At 34.0% G+C, this 27,826-nt stretch overlaps 1 protein-coding gene across 1 annotated transcript in view; it reads left to right on the top strand.

The window, feature by feature from the left end:
• The window catches only part of LOC148955865 (ATP-binding cassette sub-family C member 4-like), a 216,306-nt gene that overhangs the window by 3,392 nt on the left and 185,088 nt on the right, over window positions 1–27,826 (top strand). The window contains exons 2-3 of the mRNA XM_089104749.1: window positions 4,090–4,224; window positions 26,374–26,578. Coding sequence (XP_088960875.1) covers window positions 4,090–4,224; window positions 26,374–26,578 — 340 coding nt within the window. The remainder of the gene's footprint in view (window positions 1–4,089; window positions 4,225–26,373; window positions 26,579–27,826) is intronic.

Genomic DNA, 27,826 nt, shown 5'->3' with positions numbered 1-27,826 from the left:
ACGCCTGAGAAGTGGTTAGGTTAATCATAATGAAATATACCTGAACATGATGAGAATATAATACTTTTTTATATAATAACATAATTTTGGCTATATATTTGCACATTGGGTGTGGGGATCCAAGTCCAACTGCACTCTATCACCCGTCAATTGTATTGCAAACTTCTCGAGCGTGTTGTGGATTGTTGGGGAATACCACTGCTTTTTATCCATTCTTTATAGTGGTTAGTTTCATTAAATTCACTTTTGTACCTTTTTTCATAGGCAGCGCGATAGCACTGTCAAAGTAAACAACGATGTTGGCACAATGTATTATTTATTTGTTCAGACAGGCACTTCGTATTGAAGAAGTTGTCAAGAATTTTCAAAAAGGGCTCATTCAATTGGAAACTGAAAGGGCTATTGCCCTTTTTAATAGTCAAAAGTGATTGGATGGCAACTAACACCCCTCCCACGCCCACCATTCCCCTGAACACATTCAATCCAAATTGTGAGATTGCCAATTTGTTCAACGTAGTTGAAACTTCAGGAAATTATGGCTTTGAGGATGACAACCCCCTAGAGCCCTCGGGGCTGTAAGTTATGGCCTGGGGGCATATAGGGTTTTTATAGAAGGGTTTGTCGTCGAAACTTCAAGAAGAGCTCATTCGATTGTAAACTGAGAGGGCTAGTGCCCTTTTTAATTGTCAAAAGTGACTGGAGGGCAACTAACCCCCCTCCCCCCCTCCATTTCTCCAAACATATCCAATCAAAATTTTGAGATAATCATTTTGTTAAACTTAGTTGAAAGGTTCGGAAATTATGTCTGATGAGGACAATACCCCCCCCCCCCCTCACAGTCCTCAAGGGCAAAGGTTGTAATGTATACCCTAGGGGCATATAAGGCTTTTATAGAAAATGTTGTCGTAAAAACTTCAAAAGAGCTAATTTGATTGGAAATCAGAGGACTAGTGCCCTTATTGATAGTCGAAGGTGATCGGAGGGCGAATGCCCCCCCCCCACGCCCATCATTTTCCAAACACTTCGGATCAATATTTTGATATAGCCATTTTGTTTAACGTAGTTGAAAGGTATTAAAATTAGGTCTTTGAGGATGACATTCCCCCCCCCACAGCCCTTAGAACAAGGGTTGTAAGTTATGTCCTTGGGACATGTAAGGCTCTTATAGAAAGCGTTGTCGTAGAAACTTCAAAAACGGCTCATTCGATTGGAAATTCAAAGAGGATTACCAATTTTTTCAACGTAGTTGAAACTTCAGGAAATTAGGTCTTTGATGATGACAACCCCCTAGAGCCCTCGGGCTGTAAGTTATGGCCTGGGGGCATATAGGGTTTTTATAGAAGGGTTTGTCGTAGAAACTTCAAGAAGAGCTCATTTGATTGTAAACTGGGAGGGCTAGTGCCCTATTCAATAATCAAAAGTGATTGGAGAACAACTAACCCCCTCCCACGCCCACCATTTCCCCAAACACTTCCAATCAAAATTTGGAAATAGCCATTTTGTTCAACGTATTTGAAAGGTCTGGAAATTTTGTCTTTGAGGATAACAAATCCCCCCTAGCCCTCAGGGTATGGGTTGTAAGTTATGCCCTGGGGGTATACAAGGGTTTTATAGAAAGTGTGGTCATATAAATTTCGGAGGGGTTTCATTGAATTGATAATCTGAAGTTCAAGTGCTTTTGTAAGAGTCAGAGTGATCAGAGGGCAGCTACCCCCCCCCCCACACGCACATATCTCGTATTGTCCCGAAATGCATCTAATAAAAATTTGAAGATAGCCATTTTATTCAAAACAGTCTAAATGTTATATAGGCTAACAAGACTTTTGGGGTTGAAACAAACCTCAGAGTGTAGGGGCAAGGGTAGTAAGTTATGCTTAGGAATTTTTTATGGTTTTTATAAAAGGGATGGTTGTATAAACTTTATAGGAGGCTCATTTGGTTAAAAATTGGAATTTCTAGTTCCCTTTTAAGAGTCAAAAATGATGAGGGCACTAGAGGGCAGCTAGCCTACCCCCTCTTCCAACAACCCCTCTTCACCAAACGAATCCCATTAAAATTGTGAGATAGCGATTTTGCTCAAAATCGTCCCAAGAACTAAAACAATGCCTCTAGGGTTGTAGTCATGCCCTAGGGGGGCATGTAAGGTTTTTACGGAATGGGTGGTCGCATAAACTTCAGATGGGACACTTTTGATTTGAAATTGAAAGTTATTGTGCCCTTTTTAAGAGTCAAAGTTTTTTTAGCCCCCCCCCCCCGCTCCTCATTTCCCCAAAGACTTCCAATCAAAATTTGGAAATTTTGTTAATTGTGTTGAAGGGTCCGGAAATTATGTCTTTCAAGAAGACATCCCCGCCCTACAGCTCTCAGGGCAAGAGTTGTAAGCTATGCCCCGGGGGCATTTAAGGTTTTTTATAGAAATGGAGGTTGTATATACTTCGGAGAGGACTCACTGGATTGGTAATCTGAATTTCTAGGGCCCTTTTTATGAGGCAAATTGATGAGAATTGATGAGAAAGAACATATAATAAAGTCTCAACGGGTGAAACAACCCCCCAGCGCCCTGGGTATAGGGTTGTACGTTATGTTATGTGGGTATATATGGTTTTTATGGAATGGGCAGTTGTATAAACTTCAGATGGGGCTTATTTGATTCAAAATTGGAAAGATATAGTGCCCTTTTTCAGAGCCAAAGTGATTTGAGAGCAACCAGACCCCCCTCCATGCTCATCATTTCCCTTAACACCTCCAATGAAAATTTGGAGATAACAATTTTGTTCATCGTAGTTAAAGGTTTCATAAATTATATCTGTGAGGAGGACACCCCCCCCTACATCTCTCAGGGAAAGGTTTGTAGGTTATGCCTGGGGACATAAAAGGTGCTTATAGAAAAGAGGTCGTATATGCTTTGGACGGGACTCATTGGATTGGTAATCAGAAGTTCTAGTGCCCATTAAGATTCAAAGTGATCAGAGCGCAGCTACCCGCCCTCCCCACAGACACACACGAACACGACGTTTTTTTTCCCGAGATGTATTTATAGAGGTAAAGAACGAACTAAAGCTTTGCGGACCTTGAAAAATGTCTATTGCACAAAAAAAGAAGAATTTGCGGTATTTTTTCTATGAGATTGTCTCGCTTAAAAATTGTTTTTCAAATTTTGGTTACAAAGGGATTGTAACCAAAGCGATTTGCTCCTTACCAGGCTATCGCTACTGCTGATATTATGAAAAGAAAAAAAAGTTACCAATAGTTTATGAGTAACGGACTGCTAGCACGGAGCCAATAGCTGAATGGTAAAGCATGCCACTTGAGTAGCACAATCTTTTTATTCATGTAAATAGGGCTCTAGGACATACATTTTCCGTTTGATTGAGCCCTCTCTCTATGTTTTAGGACTATTTGTTCGATCTATCTCACCTGAGAAAAATAACTACAATAAAAAAAACATGCACTCGTGATCTTTCTTATTGAAAAAAAGCGGACGACACATTTTTATAGATAGAAGCATGAACCCTCTACAGAAAAGTTCCCTGATATGATGAATCTAACGTCGGATTCCCATTGAGATAGCTTAATTTGTGGGGATGTTTCAACCCTTGTTCGAAAATCACGCAAATTTTCTTAGGGTCGTAGCTTTTGTTAGGTAACTTCAAACTTGATGAGGTGTATATATTTAAAATCACCACACAAACTTAATTCTTTTGATTTAATATTTGCTATCAAAATTCATTTTTTAGAGTTCTGTTTAATGTTGCCCAGTTTACTCTATACTTATAGTTTGTGACCACAAACTGTTTGGTTTCCGTTCCTTTTGGGTTTCACTTATTTATTGATAGTGATAGTATTTTACAATTGGATTATACTTTAATTGGACTGTACTTTCGCTCGATTTAGGTTTAATGTAACTCTATTTTCCATTGAAAAACTCCTTTCGTAGATTTTTTTTAATTAATATTGTCTTGAAAGAAATGATGACTCCAGAATTAGTCACAAACAAAAAAAGAAATAAATAGGAAAAGGTTAGTTAGATCTTTTAGATGATATGGAGAAATAATACTACGGTTGTTTTTAATGACTATTTAATTTCAGGAAATGGGACGAGGAGCTCAAAAAGTCTAAGTTAAAGAAAACTAAACCAAGTTTAAGCCGTGTATTAGCCCTTTGCTTCGGAGGACAATTTGCAGTCTGTGGAATTTATGTATTTATTGAAGAGTGCTTTACTAGGTAAGTTTATTTAGTAAGTTTTAAAAGTCGTAAAGTTTTGGTTTCTATTTGTAGGCTATAGTTTAGTCCATACTTTTGTAACAAAACTGTCATACGGGGATAAAATTACACATAATATGAAATTGGAACATCTTTATTGAAACTTCATATTCCATTCCATGTCTGGGAAAAAATCCAGGATATTGACGGGAGAAGGTTGGGAGTAATTGAATTATCGGATCTGAAAATGATGAAATTGTCCGCCAGTGAAAGTATGAAATTGGTAGACTAATGGCAACTCCAGTGACAATATTTACCAGTTCACTATAATTGGGCTTTATCATTCAACGTGGGGTTCACCGTGGAGAAGGGGAAGTTTGTGAATTGTGAAATGGTGCTTTTTATATGGAACAGTAAATGACTTTTTAAGCTATGACATATTTATCATAGGCAGCGCTGTGTACCCAATCAAAATTTTGAGATAGTCATTTTGTTCAACGTAATTGAAAGGTCCGGAAATTATACCTTTATGGATGACAACCCCCCCCCCCCACAGCCCTCAGAGCAAGGGTTATAAGTTGTGCCCTGGGGCTTATAAGGTAGGCTTGTATATACAAATAGTGATCGTAAAAACTCCAAAATGGGCTCATTTGATTGGAAATCAGATGTTCTAATGCCCTTTTTAAGATTCAGAGTGATCGGAGGGTGGGTAACCCCCTCCCCACACACACACACACGTCGTATTTTCCCGAAATGCTTCTGATATATGTGTTGAGATAGTCATTTGTTGTCGTATAAATTTCAAAAAGAGCTCATTCGATTGAAATTTTTTTTTATGAGATATGAGAGATGAGATATACATTTATTAAAAAAGTAAACAAACACTATTCGCCTTTTGCCTGCCAAGAAAGGCAATAAGCTTGAAAGGGCAAGCGAGGTTATCACTCTCAGCTAATTAAAACAGCATTCATACCTTGCTACTCAACACACAAGAAACTTACTGATGAAGGAATAAAGGAAAAAAGAGAGAAAGAGGAAAAGACAAGAAGTAGATAGAAGAATAAGCAAAGTAAATCAGGGAAATACCTTAAATAGAATGACAACCTGGAGTGGGCTTAACACCAAATTCACTCACGAGATAAAATAAACTTCTTTGCCCGTGACTTGAAAGCCGGAAAACTTGAAATTGAAAGAGCTAGTGTTCTTTTTAATAGTCAGAAGTGATTGGAGGGCAATTAACCCCCCTCCCAAACCCACGATTTCCCCAAACACATCCAATCAAAATTTCGAGATAGCCATTTCGTTAAACATAGTTGAAACGTCCGGAAATTGTGTCTTTGAGGCTGACAACCCCCCTACAGCCCTCATGGCAAGGGTTGTAAGTTTTGCCCTGGGGGTATAGCCATTGCCCCCAGTCAATGGTTATTTGTCAGTAAAGCGCAATAACTTGCGCTTTACTGAAAAAAATACAACAAATGACCGTGGATTGTCAGTTAAATTGACCTAAACTGACATTTCTTCATTATGGTTTTGATAATTTATCATTTATGAAAGTAAGAAAGGTTGAAAACATTTCAAACGTATTTTCTTTTCAGTAAAGAGCGGATTGAATTCTGGTCTTGGGAAGGCACAGAGGTCATCAACCCTACTCATGTTAATTTTTGCTCTCTTTGAGTTTGACTCGTCTATCTATAGTAATTTCTGTTCGTTTTGAGTTTCATTTATTTAGTTATAGGGATTTGTGGTAGTTTTACGCTTGGAAGATTGTTTGACTTTATTTTTGCTCATTCTTGGCTTAATGGAGGTCATTACTTTTCTTTGAAAAACTTGTCTTGTGGGAAAAGTTTTTAAATTAATTTCTGTTCGTTTTTTATTGACATAGTCTTTTTTCATGAAAAAAAATATTGTATATGTTTTCAGTTTTCTTCTATAAAAATCCATAGTATGGGTTGATATTTGTACGTTGGAGAAACTTTTTCAACAATTTTTAATCCTGACACATACAGTATTTTTTTAATTTAATTTTATAGCTTCTGAAGTTGACCTGAAAAATAAAACTGAATATCATTCCCAAAAGATTATATCTATGCTATTTGACATTGTGGACATACTTACACTCTTTTGTTTTGTTTAAATTATAAGAGCAGAAGTAGTACTAGTAGTATCCCCAAAAGTATCAAGTTAGTAACCCCAGTCGTTCTCGATATATTGCTGAGGTGTCTATTGGCAACCATTTAACACAATGCCTTTTGATATATTTTTAAAGCAACATTTAGTTTTAAAGCATTTTTAAAGCAAATTAATGTTCCTGTGTCAATTCTAAATTCTTGGCCAACCTTCTGAAGACCATAGGCGGGCGTGCCTTGTTTGCCTCTCATTCCAGGCAATCTAACGGTCCTATGTCTATTTTAAATTCTTGGTCCACCTGCCCGAGACTCTAGACAGGCTGGAGTGCCTGTCCAAGTATTTGTCCAATAAGAGATTCACACTTATTCCCGCCATTTACCCGTGCAGCCATTTAAACATTTGCCTCTCAATTACTTGGACTATCTGTCTTGGCTTTTTCTTTCTACAATTAACCATGTCTTGATACAACCTACTGCAAAATACTTTATTTTTACTTGCATAGTTGTGGGGGGTTGACCTGCCTAATATCTCTAAAGACATAGTTGCTGGGCCGTTCTTCTATGCTGAAGAAAATTGCTATCTCAAACTTTGGAATTGGAAAATGAATGGGCTTGAAAGAAGGGCTGCTTGCCCTCCAATCTCTTGTTACTCTTAAAAAGGGCACCAGACACTCGAGCTGTAATTGGAGTGCAAACGGGAAAACTTCCCCCTTCGTCTATCTAGTAAAACATTTAAAACAAGTAAAAACAAAGTGAAAACATTCAAATATATTTTGTTTTCAGTAAATTGCAAATTATCTTCTGGTCTTGAGAAGGCATGGGGTTGTCAGCCCTACTCACGTTAAGTTTTGCTCGTTTTGAGTATGACTCGGTTATTTATTGTATGATTTAAATAAACAAAATACGTTTAAAATGTTTTACCTTATTCAACTTTAAAAAATTAAAAATTATTAAAACTTTAAGCAGTATATGTCAGTATATGTATTCTAGACTAACAATCCACAGCCATGTTTTTTTTGGTAAAGTGCAAATTATGTTCTGGTCTTGAGAAGGTATGAGTAGTATAAGCCTTTACTATACAGAAGGAAGTCTATATATGGAAGACAATTTGAGTCCAGCCAGAGCAGCACCCTATACTCTGACCATGAATACATATTTACAGGCGAACAGGAGTCCCAATAAGGAGTCACTAAGAATATTCTCTTCTGAAGTGATAGATGCAATTTGACTGAAATTCGACGAGCATTAAATTATTTCTTCAGGAATTTATCACATTTTTCGTGCGTTGACATTGACCTACTTTATATGAAGGAATATAATACAGCGCCGCCATGTAGAACAGTACCTCTAATATCTACTTGGCCGATAAAGCTAAGGGGTTATTAATATAATGCGTTCTGGACGGTCTGCTTTTCATAATTCTTTTTTGTACTTTACATAATTTTGTTACTAAAGTATTAAATTCTGAGAATAATTATTTACTCCATTTCAAAAGGGTTAATTATTTCTCATTGTCGAATTTTATAGCAAAACAGATTGATAGGGAATCTCTAGGTGAACTGTCCGGAAACGTCAAAAGTGAAAATCCTTTACACGGTTTATTGAGAGTTAGACAAGGTGAGACGAGTTCAGCATATCATTAAGAGACCGACATTTCAATTCGATATTTAAAGGAGAAAATGTTTTGGATCAATTTTTAGAATGTTTAATTGACAGATACAGAAAATAGGAAAAGGTTTATCTAATATATGATTATAACATGTTCATCTTTTCATACGTCAATATCAAATAGGTTTATAGATCCTTAATTTAAAGGTCTGACTATCTATTGATGACTAAGGGCTGCTAAAAGTGTTTTTTTTTTAAATTATAACAAAAAAAGGTGTATTTCAATAAAAATAACCTTCGTAATAATTTAATATCAGTACCAGGGTTTTTTTCGTCGGACAATACGGAAAATAGGAATAGGTTTATCTAAAAAAAATTATCTTCGAACAGTTCGGTATTACAAAATGTTAGTAAAGAACAACCCACATCCTTCAAATTGACTATTACATTCAGAACTATCTAATGGCTAAATCATTTATGACAATGGTGGAACTATTGACACAAAAATTATAACAAAAAAGGTGTATTTCAATAAAAATAACCTTTGTGAAATTAAATATCAATAACAGGGTTTTTTTCTGATAATATGGAAAATAGGAATAGGTTTATCTATTTTTTTTAATCTCCAAACAGTTCGTTATAACAAAATGTTAGCAAAGAGCAACCCGCATCCTTCAAATTGACTATTGCATTCAGAACTATCTAATGTCTAAATCATTTATAATAATGGACGAACTGTAGACACACATTGTAACGAAAAGCTGTATTTCAATAAAAATAACCTTCTTATTAATTTAATACCGATGAACAGTGGGTTTTTTTTCTTCAGCATTGTTTAAGAATGATTAAAGATGGAGTCAGAGAAACTGATGGATACAGGAATTGAAATAGGTTTTTATTTATTTATTTTTTTATTTTAATTTTCAAACAGTTCGGTGTAACAAAATGTCAGTAAAGGGCAATCCGTAACCTTTCAAATTGACTATTACATACGAGACTAATTGTTGTCCAATTCATTTATAATAATGGGCGAACTATAGATATAAAAATTATAACGAAAAGGTGTATTTCAATAAAAATAACCTTCTTAATAATTTAGTACCGATAAACAGTGTTTTTTTTCTTCAGCATTGTTTAAGAATGATTAAAGATGGTTAAGAACTGCTAAAAATGTTTATCTCTAGCAAAAAAATTAGTTTATTCTAAACAAATGGTACACACCAATGGGTTTATAGATCCTTAATTTTATGGTCTGGCCATCTCATAATGGCTAAGAACTGCTAAAAATGGTACGCAAACATGGGTTTATAGATCCTTAATTCAGAGATCTGGCTGTATCGTAATGGCTAAGGACGGCTAAAAATGTTTATTTCTGGCAAAAAAAGTTTATTCTAAACAAATCATACACACAAATGGGTTTATAGATCCTTAATTTAGAGGTCTGGCTATCTCGTAATGTCTAAGGACTGCTAAAAATGTTTATTTCTACCTGACATGAAATTTTTTGGACTTGGAAAATTATTCAGTTTTTTTTTATTATTATTATTTTTATTTATGCGGCTATATCAATGGTTGCTCATAGACATATCTATGCTATATCTATGGTTGCTCATAGATACTACGAGGCTATCCCAGTGTCTTAAAATGACATAAAATATGCTTAAAACAAAACAAAAATCACATGTAGTAACATTTTCCAAATACGATATGATAATCGTATAGATATGTTAGTTGTGATTTTTACTATTAGAAAAATAATGTTTGTAGTAGCACTTTTTTTAATACACAGTTTTTTTTGGATTGAAAATTTTTCAACTTTTATTTTTATTTATTTATTTATGCGGCTGTATCAGTGGTACTCTATGGCTGCTCATCGTCACTACACGGCTGTCCCAGTGGTACTCCATGGCTAGTTATCGACACTACCTAGTTTGTTGCATGTATTACATCAGTAATTTTCGTACATTGGAAGGACAACCACCTGTATCATATTTTTTAAATAGTGAAAATGAAAATATTCGAAGAAAGTGTGTACACATGATAAAGTGATCGTTGTGTTGAATACTGACAAAGAAAAATATTTGAACTGCGAAACAATTAATAGTGGTAACACTGTTGGATATATATGCGTGCCTCGTAATGATGGTCAGAATTTAAACTTCTGTGAAGTACACACAGCAATAAAAATTATTGGTGATGGATATGGGATAGGGAGGTATCCAGAGATGATAGTGCTAAAAGAGAATGACAACATAAATATAATAGTTTATGATGATTGACATTTTCTTGCTAAAGGTTCTGGTAACACGTTCCCCGTTGTTAGATCCTATTTCCATCGTTCTGGTATTAATATTCAAATGAAAGCAAAGGAGAAAAGAAAGGCCAGCCGCTGCACTAATATCATAAATCATATCTTGTCTACGTGCCAGAACTGTTACCTGTGTAAACACAATGTGAGAATACTCAGTGAAATCGCTAGCAAAATAAAAAAGATTTGGCAGACAATATCACTAATGAATATAAAGATAAATTAATGGAAAATAAAGCGCAAGCGATCATTATTACTACTATTAATCATACAGTCAATGTCGTTCTCGATATATTGCTGAAGTGTCTTATTGGCAACCATAAACACAATGCCTTTTGATTTATTTTAAGGCACTTTAGTTTAAGGCATAATGTGCCAATTGTATAATTTTAGGGGGGTTGACATGCCTAATATGCCTATAGACATAGTTGCTGGACCGTTCTACTATGCTGAACAAAATGGCTGCTTCAAAAGTTTGACTGGGTGCGTTTGGAAAATGAATGGGCTTGAGAGAAGGGCTGCTTGCCCTCAAATCTCTTGTTGCTCTTAAAAAGGGCCCCAGACAATCTTGCTATAATTAGAATGCAAGGGGGAGGACTTGCCCCTTCATATATCTAGTAGAAACAGTTTAAACAAGTAAAAACAAAGTGAAAACATTTTAAATTTATTTTGTTTTCAGTAAAGTGCAAATTATGTTCTGGTCTTGAGAAGGTATTAGGATCGTCATATAAAGTTTATACGATCGTCCTTTCTATATAAACCTTAAATGCCCCAAGGGCATAACATACAAACCTTGCTCTGAGGGTTCTGGGGGGTGTCATCCTCAAATACATAATTTCCGGATCTTTCAACTACGTTGAACAAAATGTCTGTCTCAAAATTTTGATTGATTGTGTTTGAACAAATGGTTGGCGTTGGAGGGGGTTACTTGCCCTCCAATCACTTTCGACTATTAGAAAGAGCACTAGGCCTTTGAATTTCCAATCGAATGAGCCCTTTTCGAAGTTTCTACGACAACTTCTTCGATACGAATTGCCCTGGTGTAAAAAAATAAAAAATAAATAAATAAAGAATAAATAAATAATACATTGTGCACACATCGCTCTTTATTTAGGCAGCGCTATTGCGCTGCCTATGATACTGATATATGTTCCTTGAAGTTTTAATAATTTTTAATTTATTAAAGTTTAAAAAGTTAAAACATTTTAAACGTATTTTGTTTATTTAAATCATACCATAGATAACCGAGTCAAACTCAAAACGAGCAAAAACTTAACATGAATAGGGCTGATGACCCCAATGCTTTCTCAAGACCAGAACATAGTTTACACTATACCGAAAACAAAATACATTTAAAATGTTTTCACTTTGTTTTTACTTTTCTAAAATGTTTGTACTAGATATATGAAGGGGCAAGTCCTCCCCCTTGCATTCCAATTACAGCACGAGTGTCTGGTGCCGTATTTAAGAATAACAAGAGATTGGAGGGCAAGCAGCCCTTCTCTCAAGCCCATTCATTTTCCAAACGCATCCAGCCAAAAATTTTAGACAGCCATTTTGTTCAGCATAGTAGAACGGTCCAGCAACTATGTCTTTAGGGATATTAGGCATGTAAACCCCCCCCCCCCCACAATTATACAATTGGCCCGTTATGCCTTAAAACTAAATTGTGCCTTAAAATAAATCAAAAGGCATTGTGATTAGAGCGGCAGATTGGAGAATATATCAGTGTTTCTTGTTTACTAATATCATGAATAGGGATATCTTTTCGAGAGGGTTTACTCAAGGCCGTATTCAGGAGGGGGTCAGGGGTTTTGAACCCCCTGCCCCCATCCCGAAATTTTTGCCTGACTCGTAAAAGCGTTACAACAATGGATACAAACATACTTTTGTGCGTTTTTATTTTTATTTTTGTGTAGCCCCCCCCCCAAAAAAAAATTCTTTTATGGTTGCCAATAAGACGCCAGTAGAGTGAAATTATATTGTGTATACTTTATGTTCCTTCCTGTGCTATTTGCATACTTTACGTTCCTTGATACCTTTCCAGAACTTGTACCTATGAATTTGCATACTTTACGTTCCTTGATACCTTTCCAGAGCATGTACCTATGAATTTGCATACTTTATGTTCCTTCCTGTGCTATTTGCTTACTTTACGTTCCTTGGCACCTTTCCAGAGCATGTACCAATGGATTTGCATACTTTATGTTCCTTCTTGTGCTATTTGCATACTTTACGTTCCTTGATACCTTTCCAGAGCATGTACCTATGAATTTGCATACTTTACGTTCCTTGATACCTTTCCAAAGCATGTACCTATGAATTTGCATACTTAATGTTCCTTCCTGTGCTATTTGCTTACTTTACGTTCCTTGGCACCTTTCCAGAGCATGTACCAATGGATTTGCATACTTTACGTTCCTTCTTGTGCTATTTGCTTACTTTACGTTCCATGGCACCTTTTCAGAGCATGTACTTATGGATTTGCTTGCCTTATGTTCCTTGGCGTCTTTCCAGAGCATGTACTTATGGATTTGCTTACTTTACGTTCCATGGCACCTTTTCAGAGCATGTGCCTATGGATACCTTTCCAAGCAACGTGATTAAACACACTTTTAAAATCGGACTTGTTTGATTGACATTTGCAAAAAGGGATAAGGAATTCGCAAATTGGACTCTATGAACGATATTAATTAATGTTTGAATAATAGGAGCGTGATTGATTCTAATTAGTGATTGGATAATTTTTAACAAGAAATCTCTGAATAAAATGTTTTTGGAGGGATGGGAGTGAGGTGTCTTAGAGTACTTATAATGGTGTTATTTGGGGAGATTACGTTCCTTGGCACCTTTTCAGAGCATGTCCTTTTGGTTACCTTTCCAAGCAACGTGGTTAAACACGCTTTTACAATCGGAACTGTTTGATTGACATTTGCAAAAAGGGATAAGGAATTCGCAAATTGGACTCTAAGAACGATATTAATTAATTAATGTTTGAATAATAGGAGTGTGATTGATTCTAATTAGTGATTGAATAATTTTTTAACAAGAAATCTCTGAATAAAATATTTTTGGAGGCATGGGAGCGAGGTGTCTTAGAGTACTTATAATGGTGTTATTTTGGGGAGATTACGTTCCTTGGCACCTTTTCAGAGCATGTACTTGTGGATACCTTTCCAAGCAATATGATTAAACACGCTTTTACAATCGGAATTGTTTGATTGACATTTGCAAAATAGGATAAGGAATTCGCAAATTGGAATCTATGAACGATATTAATTAATATTTGAATAATAGGAGTATAATTGATTTTAATAGGTGACTGGATAATTTTTTAATCACAACTATCTGACGAAACTTTTTTTGGAGGAATAGGATCAATGCATGTGCGTTTACCGATAGTTGTGATATGTTGGAAGATTACGTTCATCGATACCTTTAAAGAAAATGCCCCTGTTGTTACCTCTCCAAATACTATGATTAAACACACTTTTAAAATCGGAATTGTTCGATTTACATTTGCAAAAAGAGACAAGGAATTTGCAAATGGGACTCTATGAATGATATAAATTAATTTTTGAATAATAGGAGTGTGATTGATTCTAATCAGTGATTGGATAATTTTTTAACAATAAATCTCTGAATAAAATATTTTTGGATTTTGTTAAATAAATAATGCTTGTACCTTTTAAAATAGCTTTACGGGGTTTGAGAGACTCTGTTGTTTCATTCTGTGTGTGTTTTTTTTTTTTTTTTTTTTTTTCTTTACTTGGTGGTCATTCAAAAAGCGAGGATTTATGTTAAATAAATAATTCTTGTACTTTTTAAAATAGCTTTACGGGGTCTGAGAGACTCTGTTGTTTTATTCTGAATGTTTTTTTTTCTTTACTTGGTGGTCATTCAAAAAGCGAGGATTTTTGTTAAATAAATAATTCTTGTACCTTTTAAAGTAGCTTTACGGGGTTTTAGAGACTGTTGTTCTATTCTTTGTGTTTTTTATCTTTACTTGGTGGTCATTAAAAAAGCGGTGATTTTTGTTAAATATATAATTCTTATACCTTTTAAAATAGCTTTACGGGGTTTCAGAGACTCTGTTGTTTTATTCTGTGTGTTTTTTTCTTTACTTGTTGATAATTAAAAAATCGAGGATTTCTGTTAAATAAATAATTCTTGTACCTTTTAAAATAGTTTTACGGGGTTTGAGAGACTCTATTGTTTTATTCTGTGTTTTTTTCTTTACTTGGTGGTCATTCAAAAAGCGAGGATTTCTGTTAAATAAATAATTCTTGTACCTTTTAAAATAGCTTTACGGGGTTTGAGAGACTGTTGTTTTATTCTGTGTGTTTTTTTTCTTTACTTGGTGGTCATTGCAAAAGCGAGGATTTTTGTTAAATAAATAATTCTTGTACCTTTTAATATAGCTTTACGGGGTTTGAGAGACTCTGTTGTTTTATTCTGTGTGTTTTTTTTTTCTTTACTTGGTAGTCATTCAAAAAGCGAGGACTTTTGTTAAATAAATAATTCTTGTACCTTTTAAAATAGCTTTACGGGGTTTGAGAGACTCTGTTGTTTTATTATGTGCGTTTTTTTTTTCTTTACTTGGTAGTCATTCAAAAAGCGAGGATTTTTGTTAAATTAATAATTCTTGTACCTTTTAAAATAGCTTTACGGGGTTTGAGAGACTGTTGTTTTATTCTGTGTGTTTTTTTCTCTTTACTTGGTGGTCATTCAAAAAGCAAGGATTTTTTTAAATAAATAATTCTTGTACCTTTTAAAATATCTTTACGGGGTTTGAGAGACTCTGTTGTTTTATTCTGTGTGTTTTTTTTTTCTTTACTTGGTGGTCATTAAAAAAGCGAGGATTTCTGTTAAATAAATAATTCTTGTGCCTTTTAAAATAGCTGTACGGGGTTTGAGAGACTCTGTTGTTTTATTCTGTGTGTTTTTTTTCTTTACTTGGTGGTCATTAAAAAAGCGATGATTTCTGTTAAATAAATAATTTTTGTACCTTTTAAAATAGCTTTACGGGGTTTGATACAGATTTTAGTTTTATTCTGTGTGTTTTTTTTCTACACTTGGTTGGCTTTAAAGCAGCGGTAAAGTCTTTAAGGAAAAGACTCTTGTACCGTTCTAAATAGCTTTACAGGGTTTGAGAGATCATTTTGTTTTTTTCTGTGTTTGTTTTTTTCTTTTCTTTGTTTTAATTTAAAAAGCAAGGATTTCTGTTAAATCAATAATTATTATAAATTTTAAAATATCTTTATGGGAATTGACAGACTCTGTTGTTTTTTCCTGTGTGTCTTCTTTTCTGTAAGGGGTGGTACTTGATAATGAAAGTATTTACGTTATATCTTTAGCTCGTGGACCATATGTTTTAGCAGTACAGGGTCAGAGTGTATCTGGGTGCGTTTTCTGTGTGTTTTTTTTTCTTTTCTTTTTGGGACATAAAACATCGGGGATTTATGTTATCAATGTAATTCGTGTACATTTTAAAATATATATACGGGGTTTTAAAGTTGGGTTGATCTAGGTTCACTTAGAGTGGCGCGCCACTCTAGATCAACCCAACTTTTTGGATATCTCTCTCACTATGACTCTGTTTGTGTGTCGTGTCTGTGCGTGTCTCGTCTCTATGTGTGTGTTTTCTATGCGTGTGTCTTCTCTCTCTCTGTGTGTATGTCGTCTCTGTGTGTGTGTCGTTTCTGTGCGTGTGTATTCGCTCTGTGTGTGTGTCGTCTGTGTGTGTGTGTTGTCTCTGTGTGTGTGTGTGTGTGTCGTCTTTGTGAGTGCGGCTTCTCTCTCTGTGTGTGTGTGTCGTCTCTGTGCGTCGTAGCTTTTGGTTTGTCGTCTCATATGTGAGTGTGCCGTCTCTCTGGTTGTGTCATCCCTGTGCGTGTCTGTGTCATATCTGTGTGTTTGTGTCGTCTGTGTGTGTGTGTGTGTCGTCTCTCTGTGTGTGTGTGTCGTCTCTGTGCATGTGTTTGTGTCGTATCGGTGCTTGTGTCTTTTCTCTGTGTGTTGTCGTTTCTGTGTGTGTGTAGTCTCTGTGCGTGTGTCGTCGCTATGTGCGTGTCGTCTTTGTGTGTGTGTTGTCTCTGTGTGCGTGTTGTCTTTGTGCTTGTTGTCTTTGTGTGTGTGTCCTCTCTGTGTTTATCGTCTCTATGTGTGTTTCGTATCTGTGTGTGTGTGTCTCGTCTCTTTGTGTGTGTGTCGTCTCTATGCGTGTTTGTCGTTTCTATGTGTGTGTGTGTCTCGTCTCTCTGTGTGTGTGTCGTCTTTGTGTGTGTGTGTGTGTGTCGTCTCTGTGTGTGTGTTTTCGCTATGTGTGTGTGTCGTCTCTGTGTGTGTGTGTTGTGTATTTGTGCGTTTTTGTGTCTGTTCGTGGTGTCTTTGTGTGTGTGTCCTATATGTGATGGCATAGTCTATATGTGGGTTTTATATCTGTGTGTGTGTATCATCTCTTTGTGTGTGTGTGTGTCGGCTCTATGGGTGTTTTTCGTTTCTGTGTGTGTGTGTGTCACAGAGTCTCTGAAAAATTGTAAAGATTGTTTAAAAGTAACAAGATTGATGTATTTGACATACATTCAAGCTACTTCAATTAAAAACAAGTAAAGAAAAAAACACACAGGCAAAAAAAATTGTCAATCAAACCCCGTAATGCAATTTTCAGTTTTGCAAGAAATTTATATATTTCAGAAATCCATAATTTCTGACGGACACTCAAGTAAAGAAAAAAAACATACAGAATAAAAAAACAGAGTCTCTCAATCCTCGTAAAGCTATTCTAAAAGGTACAAGAATTATTTATTTAACAAAAAATCCTCGCTTTTTGAATGACCACCAAGTAAAAAAACACAGAATAAACCAACAGATTCTCTCAAACCCCGTAAATTTATTTTAAAAGGTACAAGAATTATTTATTAAAAAAACATCCTTTCTTTTTGAATGACCACCAAGTAAAGAAAAAATCACAAAGAATAAAACAACAGAGTCTCTCAAACCCCCGTAAAGCTATTTTAAGAGGTACAAGAAATATTTATTTAACAAAAATCCTCGCTTTTTAAATGACCACCAATTAAAGAAAAAAAACATACAGAATAAAACAACAGAGTCTCTCAAACCCCGTAAGGCTATTTTAACAGGCAGAAGAATTATTTATTTAACAAAAATCCTCGCTTTCTGAATGATCACCAAGTAAAGAAAAAAAACACACAGAATAAAACAACAGAGTCTCTCAAACCCCGTAAAGCTATTTTAAAAGTTACATGAATTATTTATTTAACAAAAATCCTCGCTTTTTGAATGACCACCAAGTAAAGGAAAAAAACACACAGAATAAAACAACAGAGTCTCTCAAACCTCGTAAAGCTATTTTAAAAGGTACAAGAATTATTTATTTAACAAAAATCCTTGCTTTTTAAATGACCATTAAGTAAAGAAAAAAAACACTCCGTATAAAACAACAGAGTCTCTCAAACCCTGTAACTATATTTTAATATTATCAATAATTATATACTAATATGAATTACTTTTTTTTTAAATGGCAACCAAGTAAAGAGAAAAAAACACACAGGATGCAACACACTAGTCTCTCAAACCCCGTCGGTAACAATTGTAATGACCAAGAATTATTTATTTAAAATAAATCCTAGATATTTTAATTACCACAAAGTAAAGAAAAAAAACACACAGAATAAAACAACAGAGTATCTCAAAACCTGTAAAGCTATTTTAAAAGGTACAAGAATTATTTATTTAACAGCAATCCTTGCTTTTTGAAAAACAATCAAGTAAATAATAATACACACAGAATAAAACAAGAGAGTCTCTCAAACCCATAAAATATATTTTAAAATTTATAATAATTTTATATTCAACAAAAAAAATATATTTTAGAATTACTACCAAGTAAAGAAAAAAAAACACAGAAAAAGAAACAAGTCTTTAAAGCACTGATAAAATATATTAAAAGTTATAAGAATAAAATATTTAACGAAAAACAAAGTTTTTTCAATGACCAACAAGTAAATAAAAAAAACACTCATTATAAAACAACAGAGTCTTTCACACCTATTTAAACCATTTTAATATGTACAAGAATTTTTTATTTATAAGAAATCATAGATTCTTAATTGACCACCAAGTAAAGAAAAAAAACACTCAGAAAAAAAAACAAGTCTCTTAAAACCCGTAAAGCTGTTTTAAATGTTAAAAGAATTATTTATTTAAAATAAACCCATGGAATAAGACAACAGAGTCTCTCAAACCCCGTAAAGCTATTTTAAAAGGTACAAGAACTTTTTATTTAACATAAATCCTCTCTTTTTTAATGACCACCAAGTAAAGAAAAAAAACACCCAGAATAAAACAACAGAGTCTCTCAAACCCCGTAAAGCTATTTTAAAAGGTACAAGAATTATTTATTTAACAAAAATCCACGGAATAAAACAACAGAGTCTCTCAAACCCCGTAAAGCTATTTGAAAAAGGTACAAGAGTTATTTATTTAACAGAAATCCTCGCTTTTTTAATGACCACCAAGTAAAAAAAACACACACAGAATAAAATAACAAAGTCTCTCAAACCCTGTAAATCTATTTTAAAAGGTACAAGAATTATTTATTTAACAGAAATCCTCGCTTTTTGAATGACCAACAAGTAAAGAAAGAAAAACACACTCAGAATAAAACAACAGAGTCTCTCAAACCCCGTAAAGCTTCTTTAAAAGGTACAAGAATTATTTATTTAAATAAAATCCTCGCTTTTGCAATGACCATCAAGTAAAGAAAAAAACATACATTATAAAACAACAGAGTCTCTCAAACCCCGTAAAGCTATTTTAAAAGGTATAAGAATTATTTATTTACCAAAAATTCTCGATTTTTAAATAAACAACAAGTAAAGAAAAAAAAATACACTCAGAATAAGAAACCAGACTATCTAAACCCCTTTAAATATTTTCTGAAAGGTTCATGACTTGTTCGTTGAAAAGAAAACATCTCTGTATGAAGTACCACCAAGTAAAGAAAAAAAACACACAGACAAAAACTAAAGAGTCTATAAAACGCTATAAAGCTATTTTAAAAGGTACAAGAATTATTTATTTAACAAAACTCTTCGCTTTTTGAATGACCACCAAGTAAAAAAAAAAAAACAGAATAAAACAACAGAGTCTCTCAAACCCCGTAAAGCTATTTTAAAAGGTACAAGAATTATTTATTTAAAAAAATCCAAAAATATTTTCTTCAGAGATTTCTTGTTAAAAAATTATCAAATCACTAATTAGAATCAATCACACTCCTATTATTCAAACATGAATTAATATCGTTCATAGAGTCCAATTTGCGAATTCCTTATCCCTTTTTGCAAATGTCAATCAAACAATTCCGATTATAAAAGCGTGTTTAATCACGTTGCTTGGATAGGTATCCATAAGTACATGCTCTTAAAAGGTGCCAAGGAACGTAATCTCCCCAAATAACACCATTATAAGTACTCTAAGACACCTCGCTCCCATCCCTCCAAAAATATTTTATTCAGAGATTTCTTATTAAAAAATTATCCAATCACTAATTAGAATCAATCACACTCCTATTATTCAAACATTAATTAATATCGTTCATAGAGTCCAATTTGCGAATTCCTTATCCCTTTTTTGCAAATGTCAATCAAACAATTCCGATTGTAAAAGCGTGTTTAATCACGTTGCTTGGAAAGGTATCCACAAGTACATGCTCTGAAAAGGTGCCAAGGAACGTAATCTCCCCAAATAACACCATTATAAGTACTCTAAGACACCTCGCTCCCATCCCTCCAAAAATATTTTATTCCGAGATTTCTTGTTAAAAAATTATCCAATCACTAATTAGAATCAATCACACTCCTATTATTCAAACCTTAATTAATATCGTTCATAGAGTCCAATTAGCGAATTCCTTATCCCTTTTTGCAAATGCCAATCAAACAATTCCGATTGTAAAAGCGTGTTTAATCATGTTGCTTGGAAAGGTATCCACAAGTACATGCTCTGAAAAGGTGCCAAGGAACGTAATCTCTTCAAAATAACACCATTATAAGTACTCTAAGACACCTCGCTCCCATCCCTCCAAAAATATTTTATTCAGAGATTTCTTGTAAAAAAATTATCCAATCACTAATTAGAATCAATCACACTTCTATTATTCAAACATTAATTACTATCATTCATAGAGTCCAATTTGCAAATTCATTATCCCTTTTTGCAAATGTCAATCAAACAGTTCCGATTGTAACAGCGTGTTTAACCATTTTGCTTGCGAAAGGTAACCAAAAGGACATGCTCTGAAAAGGTGCCAAGGAACGTAATCTCCCCAAATAACACCATTATAAGTACTCTAAGACACCTCGCTCCCATGCCTCCAAAAATATTTTATTCAGAGATTTCTTGTTAAAAAATTATCCAATCACTAATTAGAATCAATCACACTCCTATTATTCAAACATTAATTAATATCGTTCATAGAGTCCAATTTGCGAATTCCTTACAATTCCGATTGTAAAAGCGTGTTTAATCACGTTGCTTGGAAAGGTATCCATAGGCACATGCTCTGAAAAGGTGCCATGGAACGTAAAGTAAGCAAATCCATAAGTACATGCTCTGGAAAGACTGCCAAGGAACATAAGGCAAGCAAATCCATAAGTACATGCTCTGGAAAGGTGCCAAGGAACGTAAAGTAAGCAAATAGCACAAGAAGGAACATAAAGTATGCAAATCCATTGGTACATGCTCTGGAAAGGTGCCAAGGAACGTAAAGTAAGCAAATAGCACAGGAAGGAACATAAAGTATGCAAATTCATAGATACATGCTCTGGAAAGGTATCAAGGAACGTAAAGTATGCAAATTCATAGGTACAAGCTCTGGAAAGCTATCAAGGAACGTAAAGTATGCAAATAGCACAAGAAGGAACATAAAGTATGCAAATCCATTGGTACATACTCTGGAAAGGTGCCAAGGAACGTAAAGTAAGCAAATAGCACAGGAAGGAACATAAAGTATGCAAATTCATAGATACATGCTCTGGAAAGGTATCAAGGAACGTAAAGTATGCAAATTCATAGGTACATGTTCTGGAAAGGTATCAAGGAACGTAAAGTATGCAAATAGCACAGGAAGGAACATTAAGTATGCAAAGTATAATGTCACACTCTACTGACGCCTCAGAAATATATCGAGAACGACTGGGGGTATTAAGTTTGAACTTTTGTGGATACTACTATTACTACTTCTGCTCTTACAATTTAAACAAATAAAAAGAGTGTAAGTGTAAGAGTGTAAGAGTGTAAGTGTAAGTGTAAAGAGTGTAAGAGTGTAAGAGTATAGATAGAGTCTTTTAGGAATGATGTTAAGTTTTATTTTTCAGGTCATTTTCAGGAGCTATAAAATTAAATTTAAAAATAGTGTTTATGTCAGGATTTAAAATTGTTGAAAAGTTTCTCCAATATACAAATAGCAACCCATACTATTTATTCTTATTAAAGAAAACTGAAAAGATCTACAATGTTGTTTTTCCATGAAAAAAACTGTGTCAATAAAAAACGAACATAAATTAATTTAAAAAACGTTTTCCACAAGATAGGTTTTTCAAAGAAAAGTAAAAGGCTCCATTAAGCCAAGATTGAGCAAAATAAAATCAAATAGTCTTCCAAGCGTAAAACTATCAGAAATCACTATTAATAAATAAATAAAACACAAAACGAACAGAAATTAAAATAAATAGCCGAGTTAAACTTAAAACAAGCAAAAATTAACATGAGCAGGGGTGATAACCCCCATGCCTTCTCAAGGCCAGAACATAATTTTTCATCAATGAAAAATTTATCAGAACCTTAATTAAGAAATGTCAGTATATGTCAATTAAACTGACAATCCACGATTATATTTTTTTCTCATGAAATATAAAGTGGATCAACTTAGTTAAATGTTAGTTCAATAAAGTTAAATAAACCCTTTTGACAAGCAGCAAGCACAGATTGAGTTTTGATTGTGTTCGGCATCCCTCTCAACGTTTCCTTAAAGTTTCACTTTAATACCCTAAATTGTTTTTGAGAGCCAAGATCAAACATGCCCTCTTTTCTCAGTATCGGGAAAAAGGAATTCAGTAGATTTTTCCAGTAATATTTGTTGTTATGATGATTTTCTTTCTTTCTTTTTTGTTGATGGGATGACAAAAACTCAGAGCTCGAAAAAGTGACGGTCTGATCTTTAAAAGCCGTAGGTCCTTTTTTTGGTAGTTTCTGTTCGTTCTAAGTTAGATTCCGTTATTTGTTTATTGTGTTTTCTTTCCGTTTTGGGTTTCACATATTTAGTATCGTTGGTTTGTTTTTGTTTCACGCTTTAATTGCTATTTGACTTTATCTCTTCTGTCTTAGACTTAACGCAGCTCTTTACTTTTCCTTGAAAAACTTGTTTTTTGGATTGTTTTTTTTATCAAACAGTTCGCGATAGCGAACTGTTAGTAAGGAGCGACCCAGTTCAATTGTAACCGAAATTCTGAAAAACGGAATTTTGATACCAATAGATATATCAAAAGAATTGGCTTATTATACTGATTTTAAATATATATGTTTCATTAAGTTTAGTCCTACCAATTAAAAGGTACGAGCCTGACAAAATTTGCCTGATTTTCGAAAAAAGGGAGAACCCCCCCTAAAAGTATTAGAATTTTAATTAAAATTACACCATCTGATTCAGCGTATCAGAAAACTCTATTATAGTGGTTTCAAGCTCTTATCTGCAAAAATGTGGAATTTTGTATTTTTAAGAAAGATCACGGATGCGTGTTTGTTTGTTGTTTTTTTCCCAGGGGTGATCGTATCAACCCAATGATCATAGAATGTCGTGAGAGGGCTCATTTGAACGGAAATTAAAATTTATAGTGCCCTTTTTAAGTGACCAAAAAGATTGGAGGGTAACCTGGCTCCCTCCCTCGCCCCTTTTTCCCCAAAGTCGTCCGATCAAAATTTTAAGATGGCCATTTTGCTCATCATAGTTGAAAGGCCCAATAACTATGCCTTTGGATATAATATTACCCCCCCTACAGCCCCAGGGGAAAGGTCTTTCAAGTCATAAAATTTCCTCATTTTCTACACATAGTATTTGTTATTTTAAAGTATGTTTACATTTTCGGGTGGGGGGGGGCGAATCGTTTGCTGGGGCTTTTTCCACGGGGGAATTTTCTATGAGGAGGGAAGTTTCCAGGGGTTGAACTCGGTAGGGGAATTTATGCACTGAGGGTATTTGCTAGAATTCCATCTTAGTCAATCTTAATGAAATGCAAAATAATACTCTTATTTATTTTCAATGTCTTACTCTCTTTTCAAGTCCAATCCGGCACTCAAATTTATTTTGTAGCGAAAACTACGGAAAAAAACCCTTCGTCTCAGCCACCGTGATCAGGGTTATCACCGTTGGTGATTTATCACCAAATTTGGTGATTTTTTTCGTTTGGTGATTTTACCTTAATTTTGGTAATTTTGTTATTGAATTTGGTGATATATTATGTTTACGTAACATCTTTATAAAACACTGAGACAAATTCTCATAAAATGCTATAAAATAGACTCAATTGTCAGTTGATGGCGAATTTACTGCATATCAAAATAGCCAGTCAGGAGAGATGACCAAAAGCCGTGCCGCCTATATTAGTACAGAAGAAAATGTAATAGACGGCAATCGCGGGATCTACGACAGGCGGTGTTTGGAATCTTTGGATCTACGAAGTTTGTTGCAGGCCCAGAAAATATATTATATTGTTTATATTTAAGCCTATATTCACATCCGAACGCCTAAGTAGGTGGGGTTATATACTTATTTCTAGTCATCAACTACTATAATAAGTAGAGATGGGCTAAACTCTAGATAAGGCATGATTCTAGCTGAGGTGCTTTTGACTATCTTGGAAAATAGTTGCACCAGGAGAGTGAAACTTTCAGGAATGACCTCAAGCCCTAAATCATGCCCCAGGAAGGTGCATTCTTGCTTCCATGTTAACTGTTTTACTATTTCTAAGGCTTCAGAAATAGCATAGAATTTTTTTTCCATAATTTTTGTTTTTCTGCTTTCCCTTAAGCTTAGGTCTTTAAAACACAACACTTATGACGTGAATTGGATTTTAAGTTATTTTAGGGTTTTATTTTCGAAGTTAAGATGCATTCCTAAAAGTTTCATTCCCATAACATAACTATTTCTAAGATAGCAAAAGTCCCTCCACCTAGAATTTTACCGTGTATTCACCCATTTTACTCTTGTGTTTGGTATATAGGAGATGTAAGCAAAACCGAACTTTTTAAATCTTCAATGTTGGTGATAAAACTGCTAACCTAGCCTATTTACCAAAATTTCTATTGTTTTTCCCTATTGAATTGAAGTTTTACCTTTCCATTATGTTAAATGTTCAGACTAGGGACCCCTGAAGAAAATGACATTTCTTATCCTGTATTAATCATTCAATTTTACTGTAACAGTTTGTTCTTAATAAAACAGTTTGTGGTAACGAATTGTAAGTAAGGAGGGTTGCAGCTCAATAATAGCTGAAACACTAAAATTTTATAATTTTGAGATCAAATTCCAAAAACGAAACTTTGATATGAATAGAAATATCAGAAGAATTAGCCTGTTATACTGATCCCGAATATATAAGATTTATTAAATTTTGTTTTACCCGTCGAAGGCTACAAGCCTGAGAAAATTTGCCTGATTTCCGAAAAAAGTGGGAAAGAACCCCCAAAAGTAAATGAATCTTAATGAAAATCCCACCATCAGAATCAGCGTTACTCTGCAGCAAGGGAAGATACATACCAAAAACTTGGACTGTAATTGATGCCAAAGGCAACATTTTTCTGAAATTCACCCTTTTTTGAGATTTGGCACAAAATAATCATAAAATCTACTGTAGCCAAGGAACGCTTTTTAAACCAATTTCCTCTTTGTCTTTGGAGTCTAAAAATCTGCAATTTCTGGTAGTGGAAACATAACATAGAAATTGTAATTAGCTCTGTGAACAAAATCCGTATGAATGTGAGATTTTAAAATTGTTTGGTATGAAAAATACTTTTCTTTTTCTGGTGACTCTGCAGCAAGGGAAGATACATACCAAAAACTTGGACTGTAATTGATGCCAAAGGCAACATTTTTCTGAAATTCACCCCTTTTTTGAGATTTGGCACAAAATAATCATAAAATCTACTGTAGCCAAGGAACGCTTTTTAAACCAATTTCCTCTTTGTCTTTGGAGTCTAAAAATCTGCAATTTCTGGGAGTGGAAACATAACATAGAAATTGTAATTAGCTCTGTGAACAAAATCCGTATGAATGTGAGATTTTAAAATTGTTTGGTATGAAAAATACTTTTCTTTTTTTGGTCACTCTGCAGCAAGGGAAGATACATACCAAAAACTTGGACTGTAATTGATGCCAAAGGCAACATTTTTCTGAAACTCACCTCTTTTTTTTAGATTTGGCACAAAATAATCATAAAATCTACTGTAGCCAAGGAACGCTTTTTAAACCAATTTCCTCTTTGTCTTTGGAGTCGAAAAATCTGCAATTTCTGGGAGTGAAAACATAACATAGAAATTGTAATTAGCTCTACTAATTAGACTACTAGAGACCAGCAACATGCATAACTTCATCTAAATATGTAAATACCAATAGTAAGCATAAATTCACCTAAAAATAGGTATTAAAATGCATTAATATTAAACAAAACGCTTAGCTATAAAAATTACTTAACAGATAATATCCCTATTTGGTAACCCAAAGTTTTCACTGCCAATTTGCCTTTTGGTGATATTTTGGTGATTTTTTCTGAGACAAAATGGTGATTTTTTTGCGTTCAGTGGCAGCCCTGACCGCGATCCCATATCTCTCAAATTTTAGCTTTGCACGTCAAAGGTCAATGGTAGCTTTTTTGAAATAGGATTTAGAAATAGATTTCATTTTATTTAATAATTATGAGCTTTTTAATTTAATAATCAATTAAATTTTGTACTTTCATGCGTTCCTAGTAAATTAAAAAAGAAATAAAAAAAAATACGATAGAGGTTGTTTAGCTGATTTCAGCCATGAAAAATGCTTCTTATAATTTCTAGGGTTGTACAACCTTTACTTCTTGGCTATTTGATTAGATGTTTAGAAGCGGACCAAACTTGTGAGCCATGGGTACCTTACGTCTATGCTGCTGGAATTGTTTTCTGTTCTGCGTTTTATACAACCACTCATCATCCCTATTTTTTTGGCGTTCAACATGTTGGAATGAAACTGAGGGTATCCTGTTGTTCGCTAGTCTATAGAAAGGTCAGTGGAATGTAGCACTGACTCGTTTATGTGCTGCAACTTATGATTTGCTTTATGTTGTGAAAATCAATAACAATTTAAAATGTATGAGATTAAATTCTAATACTAACTACTCTAACAAGTGATTTTTTAAATTGTGATATTCAGAAACTTCAGAGACGTTCTAAAGGATTAAATTCTAATACCAACCTTTCTAACAAGCGATTTTTTAAATTTGATATTTAGAAACTTCAGAGACGTTCTAAAAGATGAATAAATTTAAATTTCCAATTTATTCGTATTCGACGTCAAATTTTTGTTTCGATCTGCATCTGAACATGTTTTTCGATTTTCCTTCAACTAGCGCGGTTTTGTGATCCTTTTCATCCTGTTTAGCAGATAAATCTTGTGTTTATCTTTTGCCGGTCAGAAGCAACTTTGACCGAATAAACTAATTGTGAGAGCTCAAATTTCCGAGCTTTCTCAGCTGAAGCAAAACTAAAAACTCAGTTTTCTAAAACCATTTCATTTCTCAATTCGATTCATAATAGTCATAATAGTCATAATCTAAGGTGATTTAGGGGTTTAATTTCATATATATATATATATATATATATATATATATATATATATATATATATATATATATATATATATATATATATATATATATATATATATATATATATATATATATATATATATATATATATATATATATATATATATATATATATATATATATATATATATATATATATATATATATATATATATATATATATATATATATATATATAATCTAAATATTTGCGCTGATAAAAAAAGATAAGTAATATTGAATTGCGCTATAGATCGTATTGCTGAAACCTTTCGAAATATCGTCTAAATAGTAGTCACTAAAGGTTGTTACTTCAATATGTAAGCGACACTACTAGACAAAAAAAAGAAGCTATCCGTAAGCGGAAACGAAGTCTGGGTTTGACCATACCTTCCACCTCAAAACTTCCAAACTGGTCTCTTGGAATTTGGTTGCTTTTCTTTCCTTTTTTTCTTTTTTTTTTGGTGACTTGCCTCCTCTCATCAAATAAATTTATGAATATATGTTTATGACCAGAAGCCAGGCCTTTACTTCTGGAGGAGTCTGGATTATTGCTGGGGTTATCAAATATTTTCATTTCTCTTATCATGCCTTGTATTTTCGTATGACTTTTTTTTTTCAAGCTTGGCCCCCTTACTCTTACCATACTTTTGTCTCAAAATCGGTCC

This window comes from Artemia sp. Qi Xiang Cuo, chromosome 2 (assembly GCF_049724085.1).
Source record: "Artemia sp. Qi Xiang Cuo chromosome 2, ASM4972408v1, whole genome shotgun sequence".
Classification (NCBI taxonomy): Eukaryota; Metazoa; Arthropoda; class Branchiopoda; order Anostraca; family Artemiidae; genus Artemia; species Artemia sp. Qi Xiang Cuo.
This window is presented reverse-complemented; position numbering and strand designations above follow the sequence as displayed.